Source organism: Rhamphochromis longiceps, linkage group LG7, assembly GCF_057381845.1.
Source record: "Rhamphochromis longiceps isolate RC_006_pf linkage group LG7, R_longiceps_female_GT1.1, whole genome shotgun sequence".
Lineage (NCBI taxonomy): Eukaryota > Metazoa > Chordata > Actinopteri > Cichliformes > Cichlidae > Rhamphochromis > Rhamphochromis longiceps.
The window spans coordinates 70195677-70208927 of NC_140563.1; the positions used below are offsets into that span (position 1 = coordinate 70195677).

The window sequence follows — 13251 nt, forward strand, 5'->3', positions numbered from 1 at the left end:
AGCTTACTGGGAGCTGGGTTTAGTCATGGTAAACCAATCACATGACCATTTAACATTAAATAGGAACTAGACGCTGTGTCAACCCAACCCAAGTGGTTACAAAAGACACACACCTGAGGCCTTGGCTACATTTTTGGGTAAATAGTTCCTCATAACTTTGTTGTTTAAAATTTGTGCATAAGTTTTCAAACTTTAGTAGGATGCACCTCCACCTGCGGGATCTGAAAACACTCACAGCCACATGTTCGGGCTCAGCTGGCTCAGACCGCAGAGCTTCAGGCACACACATTAGTTTTGTAGTTGGTTTGTAGGTTGGAGTAACTGGGCTATAAGCTCTAAAAGCAGCGCAGGTCAGTCTTAAGTGTGTCTGTCATCAGTGGGCGGAGTCCAGGTTGGGCTGAACTTTAACGTAAGGTGTTTGCGTTCAGGATTAACGCGTGATTTCACTAATCTGTAAATGTGACAAGTCAGAGCCGCTCTTTATATTCTCACCTTTCTTCTCACTTTCAGACACATCTCCAGCCACCTCCACCTTTTCTTCATCCACACCGCTGGACCTGTCTAACTCCACCCAAACCATCAGGAGTCCTGGGAACGCTGTCACGGAAAATCTGTCACCTCCAGATGTTTCCCCTGCAGTCACCCACCTATCCCCTTTAAATGGCACAGCTGCTTTTACCATGGACCAGTCAGTCGCCTCGGAGACCTCGTCAGGTGGAGGTGACTCCCTAGTCAGGACGGAGGTGGTCACGTCGTTGTACGAGTCATCGTCCTCCATCGCTAGAAACCAGTCCGAGTCGAGCGGAGATGGAGGCGTGACGCTGGGTTCCTCACGTGTGAGCACAGGTGGAGCAACAGACATCATAACTGAGCTACAACCCAAGGACGGATCCACACACCAAACATCTGCAGCACCCTCAGACAGCACCGCCTCAGCTGCACCCACCACCACCACCACTCCTCCACCGTCTGCATCCAGCACCAGCACATATAGACCACCCAGGTCTCACAGCCAGACCCCGCCCACAGACACAGACTACACCCTTCATCCAAACATCTCAGAGAGTCTGACTCCAGGAGTATTATCAACAGCACCAACAGGTGATGCGGTCCCTGCAAGTAGCACCTCAGCTCCATCAGTCCCACAAACGAGTACAACAAACACCAGCACCACTGCTGCTGTAACCACACCCTCTACGAGCAGCATAACAGCGCCTGCTCCAACCACAGCCACCAAAACCACACCTCCTACAGCCACCAGTAGCACCACCCCTGTCACAACTGCAGAGACTACAGTCGCACCATCAATAACAACACCAGCAACTACACACACAACCATCCCTTTGCCAGCTACAACAGCCAGCTTGACACACACCATTCAACCCTCCACTCGTGCCTCCACTCCCGCTACAACTGCAGCAACCACAGCCACGAACCCGTCTCTAACCACAGCCGTCGATACCACACCTGCCACTGCCAGTACCACCACAACCACAGAGACTGCAGCCACACTATCCATAACAACACCAGCAACTACACCTACATCCATGGCACCATCTCATACCACAGTCACCAAAACCACACCACCCACCACTCCCAGTGATAGTTTCCCAGCTACAACTGCAGATAGTAGAACCACCATGAGATTCATAACAATCTCCGCTACAACCACTCCACCTACGACCGCAACAGCATCTCCTGCTATAACCACCCCACCTACGACTGTAACAGCATCTCCTGCTACAACCACCCCACCTACGACCGCAACAGCATCTCCCGCTACAACCACCCCACCTACGACTGTAACAGCATCTCCCGCTACAACCACCCCACCTACGACCGCAACAGCATCTCCCGCTACAACCACCCCACCTACGACTGTAACAGCATCTCCCGCTACAACCACCCCACCTACGACCGCAACAGCATCTCCCGCTACAACCACCCCACCTACGACTGTAACAGCATCTCCCGCTACAACCACCCCACCTACGACCGCAACAGCATCTCCCGCTACAACCACCCCACCTACGACTGTAACAGCATCTCCCGCTACAACCACCCCACCTACGACTGTAACAGCATCTCCCGCTACAACCACCCCACCTACGACTGTAACAGCATCTCCCGCTACAACCACCCCACCTACGACCGCAACAGCATCTCCCGCTACAACCACCCCACCTACGACTGTAACAGCATCTCCCGCTACAACCACCCCACCTACGACTGCAACCGCATCTCCCGCTACAACCACCCCACCTACGACTGTAACAGCATCTCCCGCTACAACCACCCCACCTACGACCGCAACAGCATCTCCCGCTACAACCACCCCACCTACGACCGCAACAGCATCTCCCGCTACAACCACCCCACCTACGACCGTAACAGCATCTCCCGCTACAACCACCCCACCTACGACCGCAACAGCATCTCCCGCTACAACCACCCCACCTACGACTGTAACAGCATCTCCCGCTACAACCACCTCACCTACGACCGCAACAGCATCTCCCGCTACAACCACCCCACCTACGACTGTAACAGCATCTCCCGCTACAACCACCCCACCTACGACCGCAACAGCATCTCCCGCTACAACCACCCCACCTACGACTGCAACAGCATCTCCCGCTACAACCACCCCACCTACGACTGCAACAGCATCTCCTGCTACAACCACCAAACCCACGGCAACCACCACTACCAGCCCCACAGCAACAAGCACCCCCGCTCCAGCAACAAGCATGCTTCACACTACTACGTCCAGAGTCACCTCCACCACACCTGTGAGTACCCCACCTCTGTTTGATGCTGTTATTTTAGAGGACTTCAACATGCGAGCACGCCTGTCTTCATACCTGATTAAAATGGTGTTTAGACGTGTTTAGGATGTTGTGTTGTGTTTGGCGGTAGTTCACGCCGGTTAACTCCAGATCAGTTTTATTCTCCTTGATTTTGATCTTTGACTGTTTGCTGCTTGTATGAAGAAGATCAGTGGGAAACCTGCCAGATGTTGGCAGAGGTTCGGTTTCCTGTGACTGGTGTGGTTCTGGTGCTCCGTGGGAGCGTTGCTTCCAGCTGAAGCAGATGGTTGGGTCTGTGGAGCTGGTGGAGAGCAAATTGAGAGCTCAAAGCCAGTACATACTGAGTGTATGAAAAGACGATCACACTCCTGTGTTACTATGGAAACACAGTATTAATAGTATTATTTTACTCTACCATGTTGACCTGGTAAAGCTCTCCAGACTCTTTTTTATTCTGAAAATCAAAGTCAAATGTAGTCAAGAGGTCGAGTCTCAGAACACGACTTCCGTGTTGAAATGAAGATCGTGTATGAGTAACCTCAAAGTGTGTTTCCTGTTTACCGCTCACTGAGCGACTCCGTCCGTCACTAGAGTGAATCAGCCAGAGTAAATCAGCCAGAGTTTCGTCTGGCTGATTGGGACCCACACCCAGTTTCACACCTTGGCTCAGGCGATTAGAGGATCATCAGGGGGTCCTTTTGTCCCCTGTGGGGGGAAACTCCCACTAGGTTTATATCTGGGACTCTCCACCATTTGACCTTAGAACTGAAGAAGCTTCTCGGATGAGAGGTGAAACGTCTTCAAGCAACTTAAAGAAGTCCAGACGCTTTTCTTTCCAAGCTCCTTTGATCAAGCAGTTCAGACACATTTTATCAGAGGCGATGAAGAAGCATAGACTAATGAATGACTTAATCAGTGGTGGAAATAAAGAGGAGGTGCAGCCTCTGTGTGTGGTTTAAGGTCTGATTTTGCAGTGATGAAGATGAAGAAACGGTGTGCGTGCAACATAAAGCAGACTTTGATGCTGCTCATACATAAATAGAGCGAGCCTCTGGTGTGAGGCTGTTTCCTGATTGGATAACTCAACCCCAACAATAGCCCACTCTGATGGTAGCGATGGAGCTCAGTTTGATGCTAAAGGTTATGGAGAAAGTCCGAGGCGGGCAGGAAGGAAAGCAGGGCGGGGTGTGCAGAACGTGCCTCTGCTCGCTGAGGGAAAGTTTAAAGATCGATGGACCCAGAGAGAAAAGAGTCACACGGGTCCGGGATGCAGGAGAAAGAAGTTCCAGATCATTTCAGCCTCTGGAGCTGATGGAGGAAACCTCCAGCTCCTCTCTGGACCAAAGTACTTCAGCTGAAAGATGTCTGTAACTGTCAGTGTGTCAGAGGAAGCGTGTTTATTACCGAGCGGTCAGATTTAAATCAGGGATGCTCAGATGTGCCGCTACATGTTTGATTCTTGGATTCGTTTGGGGCGCAAAGACGGTGAGTTACCGGATCATTTATCTACATCCGCTTTCTGTTGTAAGCCAAAGACCAATAAGTAATACGGAGGCAACCTGACAATGGTCTGTGGTGACAGTGGGAAGGAAGAACTCCTTTTAGACAGGAAGAACCCTCCAACAGAATCAGGCTCAGGGGAAATACACAACAGAGTGCTTTGGGCCCTCACTCGTACTCTTTTCATTTCTTAGAGAGTGTAAGCACTACAGAAACAATAAAGTGCCTTATTTTCTGAGAGTGCGATGTTAATAGGGGAACTTTTTACCTCTGTGCAGGCATTTAAACACTCGTGTCACGAGTATGAACCCTTTGGTTTGATCCCAGGAGGAGACAACCTCCTCTGCATTTGCATTGCGAAGGCCATTTGTGTAAAAAAGACATCAGACACCAGGCCTTTGAGTTTCACAAACACCATTTGACCCTGACCCTTCTCTCTGTGACCTCCTGATGCAGGTCCAGACCTCAGAGGGTCCCCGATGCTCCGCAGACCTGAAGGAGATCAGCTCCAGCTCAGACTCCATCGCGGTGCAGGTAACGTCCGCCAGTCTGTCCTGTAACTTCAGTCTGTTCTGCATTCTGGACTCATGGTCCAGTCCTGCCCACTGCAAGTCTGATGGAGAGACCAGCAGCGCCACCATCTGTAATATAACGGGACTGCAACCCGGGACAGTGTATCAGCTGACAGCGGTTTCCAGGAAGGATGGCGAGATTAGCCACGGGACAGTTCAGACAGGTAGGAGCGCACCTGAAGAGTGAAGCTGCAGTTCAGAAGTTAGCACCTGAGTGCTCTGTGTAGCTATTTTAACTTTACCGTCACATTACTTAGAACAAGCTCCGCCCCTTTCTCATGACACCCGTGTACGTGTGCTCCCCATCATGGATAAACCTCCTGCCATTATTGATTATTGATCATATTATGTTTTAGAGCGCGCCAGGTTTTTAAACTTCAAGCAATAAAATCAACATTTCTAAAAATAATACGGTTAAAATATTCAAACTTGTAACTTCCAAGATTCAATATCTCTGGACCTGCTTTACTAACACGTGCATGAAAACAAAAAAATCACCATCAGATTTAGGGAAACATGTTAGTAAATCAGACTGTGCTCACTGCCTGCGTACGGCCAGGTGAAGTTGAAGAGCGCTGCAATGATGTAAGAGAGAAACCTGCACTGCTAAGCCAAGAAAGAAGGAGAACGTCCGGCTGCAGAAACCTTTAAAACACTTTCCTAACTCCAAGGAAGAATCCAGATCAGGGACCGCTTTCCATGGGAGTGATGACTGTTTTAAATAACAGAGAGATAAATAAATCAGGCTGAAATAACGGGCTGCTGAATATTGTTTCCCCTCAAACAGCGACTGTGGCTCCACAATGTTTGGAGTGAAACGAGAAGCAGACAAGAAGAAAACGTGGAGCCGAGGAGGACGTGATCTGTGAGAAGAAGAAGCATTTCGGTGCTTATAATGTTTTGGAAAACTTTAATTAGAGTCTAAAAGGCAATAATAATTATTAGCAGTCGTTTCAAAGACGTGTGCTTCCTTACGATGGACCGGCATCTGTGCACTGTTGGTAAATGAGGCCGATTAATGCTTTGCTTTAATGATTACAAGTGTTTTCCAAAAACATGCCTAAACTAACCCAAACCCTGACCTCCCCCCATCACTGAACTGATCCAGGACCTGCTGCAAACAAACGAAGGAAGTGGCTGAGAGCAGAGGAGGGTGAGGAGGGTGAGGAGGGGATGTTTCTGGAAACAAACACTCAAGATGAGATGAAGACCATTGTTAGAGAGTGTTTCTGTGTTTATCAGGAACTTTCTGGAACGAGCAGCTGCCTCCGAGCTTTCTCTGGTTTTCTCTCAACATTGAAAATGTTCCTGCTCTGTTCATTTTCATCCCAATTAATACGTTCACATCAGGACGGTGACTGTCAGACTGAAGGCTGGCCGTGAATCACATGGACACGTTTCCTCTGCTGCAGTTTGAAGACCACCGTTCAGGGTAAGGTGGAGTCAGGCGTTGCTTGCTGTGCCTCGGTCCAGTCGTCTCGTAAAAGTCACAGAATCATTTGGATCTTTACAAGTCTGTTGACGTTTCTGGAGCTTCGCAGCTCGTGCTGTGTGGGTCGGACATTTTGTCCTTGGGGTGTTGCCAGCCTTCCAACAGCAAGCAGGGAAGTCTGCTCAAACAGGAAGCCATCACGAAGAACAGGCCAGAGTTCAGGACCGGGGGGGTTGTCCTCATCATCCTGCCCCACCCAGCCTATTTTTTTCAGTTTCCTGTGTGGACTCATGCTGCCTCCGTGAAAACGCTCTCATTCTTTTAGCTGCTCGAACAAGCGTGTGGGCCTCTGCAGCAGCACAGTGTAACAATCACTGCGCCCACGACCACCAACCACATGGGGAATTCACCAAAGCCAGTAGAAGTTCACAATTCTAGATGCCAAAACATAAATATAAACCCGGTCATTAAAAAGGCGTGTTAAACCACTAACATGGTGGCAGGTCATGCTACATGTAGGGCGGTCACCAACAGACTGCACACTATGGAACAAAGCTGATGCTCAGCGGTGCTGACGACTAAACTGAAACTCAGACCCACCTGGATGCAGATGTTTTAGCTGCTTCTCTAAATTGGAAGTCTTTCCTCCTCTGGTTTACAGGATAGTAGTGTTGGCTTTGGGAAATCATTTACCATCTCTTGGTCATCCCTCTGAAACGCACAGTCTTCCCTAGCCGACTCTACCAGAGCTGTTGTGACAGCTGCACTAATCGCCAATTCACGTGTTGTTTTCGATGTTCTTTTGCTCCTTCTTCTTTTTCCTTTGCGTCTTTTTTCTGCAACTAATCCAAACCACAACCCCACCCATGATCCTCGACCACAACCTCCCAGTCCAACTCAAACTCCAAATCTGTCCCCAAACCCACCATAAACCTGTCCCCTTCCATGGTCTTCAACCCGCAATCCAAACTTGTACTCCTTTGAACTCAACCCAAATCTCATTGCCCACCGCAGTCTGTACCAGAAACCCAACCCCAATCCAAACACTACCTCCAACCCTAACCTTAATCCCAGCCTGTCCCTAAACTCAGCCTAGACCTTTCTCCAAGCAGGAGCCACAGCCTGATCCAATCTAAAGTGTTTCTGAATGAACAGCAACAGATACACCAGAACCAAACCAAACCCCCTGAAATCTGCTGCTACAGTTCAGTGTCTTAGTTTTAAAAAACTTTGATTATCCAAATATTAATTAATGGAAAACAAAAGCGCTGTAAAATGTCATTTCAAAATAAAATGTCCTGTTTTCAGTGTGGGTATACACTGAGTGTCCTCTCCTGTTTCAGACCCAGTTGGCCCAGCTCATCTGGACCTCCAGCTGGGCCCAGCTCAACCTCATCATAAAAGCCTGTTTATGGTTCTAAGCGGCTCGGCTCTGACGGTGTCCTGGACTCAGCCTACCGGTCGTGTGGACTGGTACGATGTGACTCTGGAGGACACGAGCTCCGGATCCCGGCGCAGGACCAGAATCAAGGGCTCTGCAGCCTCCCAAACCGGGTTCACCTCCCTGATTCCCGGGACTCTGTACAAAGTCAGTGTGGTAGCTTCAGTTGGGAACAAGAGCGCCTCACCTGTCCACGCAATGACAGCTACAGGTGAGCTACAACACCTGCAGAATCTTCTCACGTTCAAGTTTTATTATTGTACAGGTAGCAACAGCACATCACTACCAGCAATGAAATTCTTACACTCAGAGGGATATGTTGCTCTGGAACATGATTAGAATGCACCTGATTGGCTGAGAGCTTATCACATGATCAATAATAATAAAAACATAGAGCTTTAAAAAGGAATAAAACTAAAACTGTTCCAGAGCATCTCATTCAGCGTGAAAGTGGTTTAAAAAGAAAAACAGTGACCATCACAGTGGTGTCCACCACCCCTCTCTCCCTGCCTCAGCTCCCTCCTCAGTGGACGGCCTGCAGGTGGCGTCCTCTTCCTCACACAGCCTCGGGGTGACTTGGTGGATCGGCTCGGGTCGCACGGAGAACCTCAGGGTTCTGCTGAGGGATCGGGCTGGTGTTCTGCTGAAGAACATCACTCTGAAGAACAGCAGCACCTCGGCAGAGCTGGATGGTCTGCACCCAGGGACCCCGTACACCATCACCGTGGTAACAGAAGCAGTCGGCCTTCAGAGCTCCGCCTCGACAGCATCCGTCACAGGTAGCGAAAGCACTGACCCGTGTTTGAATCTGAAGTAATCTGAGTACATGAGTGTTTCTAAAATACCAAAACACTCGATGGACGTGTGAACTGTGAATTTAGAGATTCGCCCTCATGTCCAGGTCTCTGAACCTTCATCCACTTTCTTCCTGCGTCTTAAAAAGCGGTTTGATGCTGTAGACGATGAAACAAAGATATGGAGTTAGCGGATTTCAGGTCAGGGACTCATCTGCAGAACAGATTATACTTCACCATGCCATCTAAAAATACCCATAAACTGGGAAATACAAATAACCTGCATTAAAAACACTGAGCTCAAAGCTCACCTACATCTGAGTGTGGTTATCCCCAGAACACCTCCACAAACTCCTCCGATCATCAGCAGGGAGCAAAAGGCGTTCACCTGGAGAGACCCGACAAGCACGTGTTAGTAAAACAACACCCGCAGACAGATGTGAGCTACGATGTCTTCAGAGCTCCAATCAGCAGGAAGCTGCAGCAGGGATACAGGAAGTCACGGCTAAAATGAGCTTGAGGAGACAACCTTTCGTCTGTTTCTCAACCTTTCAACCAGACATGGACGTAAAATGACGTCTTTTCAGAGTTCACGACTGACCAATCAGAATTAACCGTCTGAGGTCATCATTGCTGACCCTATTCCCACCCGCACTTTGCAGCATCGGGTTTGAGTCCCAAATATCTGTGGAGGCATCTACAATGTGAACATCGCTGCGTTTTATTTCTTATTCCGCAGAGTTTAACAGCGTCGTTAAATATCTTTGTTGTTTACAGTCCACAACGTGACCTCGGTCATCTGTTTTTCTGGTTCAGACTTTAATGCGTTGAAGTGGCAGTGAATCCACTCAGCGAGGCTGCGTCCTGCTGTGTCATCTTAAATGAGTCACGTGTTTGTCGGACAGCCGACCAGCTGTGAGATTTGCAACCGATGGACTTTACCTCGGCGTTGTTAGCCTGTAAAATAGTTTCAAATATTTCTGTCAGCATGAAGTTAATGAAGTTGTCTTCATTCCTCTGAGCGTTCGAGTTTCGGCGTGAAGATAAAAACTGGATCTTCGTCGTCCTGCGGCTCTGTTTTTCTTTCCAGCAGCAGCGGCGTTTCCGGGATATTTCAGACCTTTCTCCCTCACGCCCTTTCTCTGTCTACAGCTGCTCACCTCACCCAGCCTCTTCATCGCTTCAGTAAATCTGTTCACACGTGGCACAGACTCTCCACCCACACCACATTACATAAACGCCCATTAATCATTGTATTGAAACACTGCTGCTGTTTCCAGGTGAACACATGAGACAGCTGGTAAAGTTCAGGTGAAACAGGAAGAAGAGGAGAAAACTGTACAAACATGAGTCTAACGTGGGTCCTCCTCCTTTTCTTCAGCCCCAGCACCAGTGTCACGTCTCGTCCTCGAAAACAACGGCAGCTCAGACCACCTGCGAGCCTCCTGGCTCCCACCTAAAGGAGGGGTGGAATCCTACCTGGTGACCCTGAGGGCTCCAGGATCCGACCCTCAGCTACGCCACCTTCTCCCCAACATCACCCAAGTGGAGTTTGAGGGCCTGACCCCTGGGCGTAGCTACGAGGTGTCAGTCAGTTCCTCAGCAGGCAGTCAGAGCACCGAGAGCAGGAGCACAGCGAGGACAGGTGAGTTCAGCTCAGAGAGCAGGTACAGAGGGAGTTACAGGTACATGCCGTCGCGTCAGGTGGAGGTGAGAACGCTGGACCACAGACTCAGACGCCCTCTGCTGGGGGGTCTGTGTTGTTTTTATTGCTTTTAATTTCCCCGTCTGTCTTATGCTGTTTCAGTACCTGACCAGGTGTCAGCGCTCTCTATGTCGGCTGATGCTCGAACACTGTGGCTCCGCTGGCTGCCCCCCAGAGGCGACTGGGAGAACTACAGCGTCATCCTGAAGAACTGCTCGGTGGTTCTGGCAAATGAGACCGTCAGTAAGGCAAGCAGGCAGCACGCCTTCTCCGTCCTCAGCCTGGTCCCCGGACGACTCTACAGTGCAGAGGTCACAGTTCACAGTGGCGTTCTGAGCAACACAGCACGCTGCAGCAGTCAGCTGGGTCAGTTCACTTGAAGTCTGAACTTCCAAAATGAGTCGGTATCAGTGTTGTTGACCCTACCCCTTCCTCTCTGCAGCGCCGTGGCCCGTGCAGCAGCTGCTCGTACGCCAGGCTGACGAAACCTCACTGAGCGTCCGGTGGAGTCGGCCGCCCGGACAATGGGACGGCTTCACCGTGCTCCTCAGGTGGGCAACCGCTGCTGCCACCATTGTAGATCAGAGAGTCCTCGGCTGGGAGGCCAAAGAGTGCACTTTCAACAGCATCACGCCTGGGGGCCAGTACATCATTACCGTGACAACCAACAGCGGTAACCTGAGCAGTTCCGCCTCTGTGACGGCACGGACCAGTACGTCACAGCGACGATGACGATGCCACGATTGTAGTATCAATGAAGCATTATTGTTGTTCCTGTTGTAATGCGTTTCCTTTCTCCACCCCCTCAGCTCCGGCTCAGGTCAGTGGGCTGCGGCTCTCCAACCTCGGCAGCACCGACAGTCTGCAGGCGCGGTGGGCACCGGCTTCCGGATATCTGGACTCCTACCAAGTCTTGCTGGTTCACGACAGCAGCGTCATCAAGAATGAGAGCGTGATGGCCAACATCAGCAGCCTCAGCTTCCAGGCCCTGAGACCGGGCGCCCTGTACCGCGTGGTGGTGACCACGGTCAGAGTGGGACACATCTCCAGACAGACGGTGTCCGAGGGACGCACAGGTAAGAAACACCAGCAGTCGTTTCAGGAACAACACGAGGGTGGAGTCGAGCTGCAGCTTAAACAAAGTGCTCACGCCGTGGGAGATTTATCAGCATGAAGGCTGTACCAGTGAGTCACACCTGACAGCAATGAGAACAGCTCGTTTATTTCTGGTAACCCTGAATTAACCTGAGGAATTAAAACATAACCCAGCTAAACAAACTGTGCCAGTGTTGTCATTAACACTGCTAATTGTTAACAGCATTTATCAGTCATATAACTGGACAGAAGTTAATGCGCATCAAGTCTTTCAGAAATAAAAACAGGTGTATATGTGACGTAATAATAGTATAATTGATCATAATAAGATCAATAATACCATTGATTATGTATTGACTCTGTGTATTTCAGACACATTCTTACTTTGTGTGCTTGTTGAACTGAGAGCAGGATATTAGTGAAAAGCAGGAATTTGTGAGGAATTTTCAGGAAGCGCTGATGACAGAGAGACTTCCCGTCAGGGCGGAGCTTCATTGTTCTTCACCAGTGCCGGCAGCCGTTGTATAACTTGCAGAGGACTTTATGAAGTCACGATTTCATCTTTGAAACGGATCAAAATAAACAGCAGGAAACATGCTCATCCGCTTTGATCCAGGTGGCTCGGAGAATGAATGTGTGAGTGGTTGTTACAAAAGAGAGTGCTGGTGTGAATGAGGCGCCTCTGGGAGAAGAGAGGCGCCGTGTAAGGATCAGTCGCTCACTTTGATGATATCAGGAGCGAGAGGTCATCTGCGTTTTAATTTTACTCTGAGATGTTTTTCTAAAGCTTCTGGGTTTGGAGCTCACAGTGTGCAGACATGGTAGAGCATTGCTACATCACAGCATCATGATTCAGTGCTCCCCCCGTGTGATCTCTGCATGCTCTCTGTGCTCCTGTCAGAGTTCTCCACAGGTGCAGGTTTTGTTGAACAGAACAGAATATCTTACCTGTTGTTGTAACAAGTACAAAAAATATAAAGTGCAGTCCCTGCGGTGTCAAAAAGTTTAAATATAATTAGAAGAAGAATAAAAATGAGGTAGAACACATCATTCAATAGGGCTCTCTGCAGAACGCTGCAGCACGGGTTTTAACTGGTAAAAGAACATTTGGGCATATTACTCTGGTTCTGGCCTCCTTACACTGGCTTAAAATTGTACTGAGGATCTATTTCAATTTTTTTTTACTGGTTTTTAAATCCTTAACTGCTCTGGCGCCTGTATATTTGCCCTACGTCCCCCCTCGTTCACTCAGCTGAGCAGCTGTTGCTCTCAGGCCCTAACGCTGGAACTTAGAGGAGATCAAGTGTCCTCTACTGTGGCCCCGAAGCTTTGGGATGATCTTCCTCTTCACATCAGGCAGTCTACCTCAGTGGTGGTCTTTAAATCCAGGTTAAAAACTCATTTTTATTCACTGGGCTTAAACTGACACTGTTATCAGTCTTTGTTCTAATGCTCCAGCAGTGGGAACAGCCGTCCCCACGAGTTTGAAGATGTTTTTGAGACTCAAAATGTGCTTTTAGTGTCACAGTTAGGTTATGGTTAGGGTAATCTAAGGTACGAAAACGAGTGTGCTTGTGTGTTTACTCTGACTCCGCCCTCTTCCTACCCCCTCAGTGCCGGCGGCAGTGAGCGATGTCAGGGTCAGCAACAACGGGCGCATGGATTTCCTCAGCGTGTCTTGGAGTCAGGCTGTAGGTGAGGTGGACAGATACCTGGTGACCCTGAGTGACCGGGAGAGGACCATTCACACCCTCACCGTGCCCAAGTCGACCCCGACATGCGTTTTCGACTCGCTGGTGTCTGGACGCCTCTACAACATCTCCATCACTACCTGCAGCGGTCTCTACAAAAATCAGACGTTCATCCAGGAGAGGACACGTATGTACACCACTCACAGCATCG

At 49.6% G+C, this 13251-nt stretch overlaps 1 protein-coding gene across 1 annotated transcript in view; it reads left to right on the forward strand.

Moving 5' to 3' along the window:
- Window positions 1-13251, forward strand: part of LOC146666945 (receptor-type tyrosine-protein phosphatase beta-like) — a 29934-nt gene that overhangs the window by 2799 nt on the left and 13884 nt on the right. Inside the window, exons 2-10 of the mRNA XM_085415096.1 lie at window positions 511-2792; window positions 4767-5046; window positions 7658-7966; window positions 8271-8534; window positions 9931-10194; window positions 10357-10620; window positions 10697-10966; window positions 11064-11330; window positions 12964-13227. Coding sequence (XP_085271222.1) covers window positions 511-2792; window positions 4767-5046; window positions 7658-7966; window positions 8271-8534; window positions 9931-10194; window positions 10357-10620; window positions 10697-10966; window positions 11064-11330; window positions 12964-13227 — 4464 coding nt within the window. The remainder of the gene's footprint in view (window positions 1-510; window positions 2793-4766; window positions 5047-7657; window positions 7967-8270; window positions 8535-9930; window positions 10195-10356; window positions 10621-10696; window positions 10967-11063; window positions 11331-12963; window positions 13228-13251) is intronic.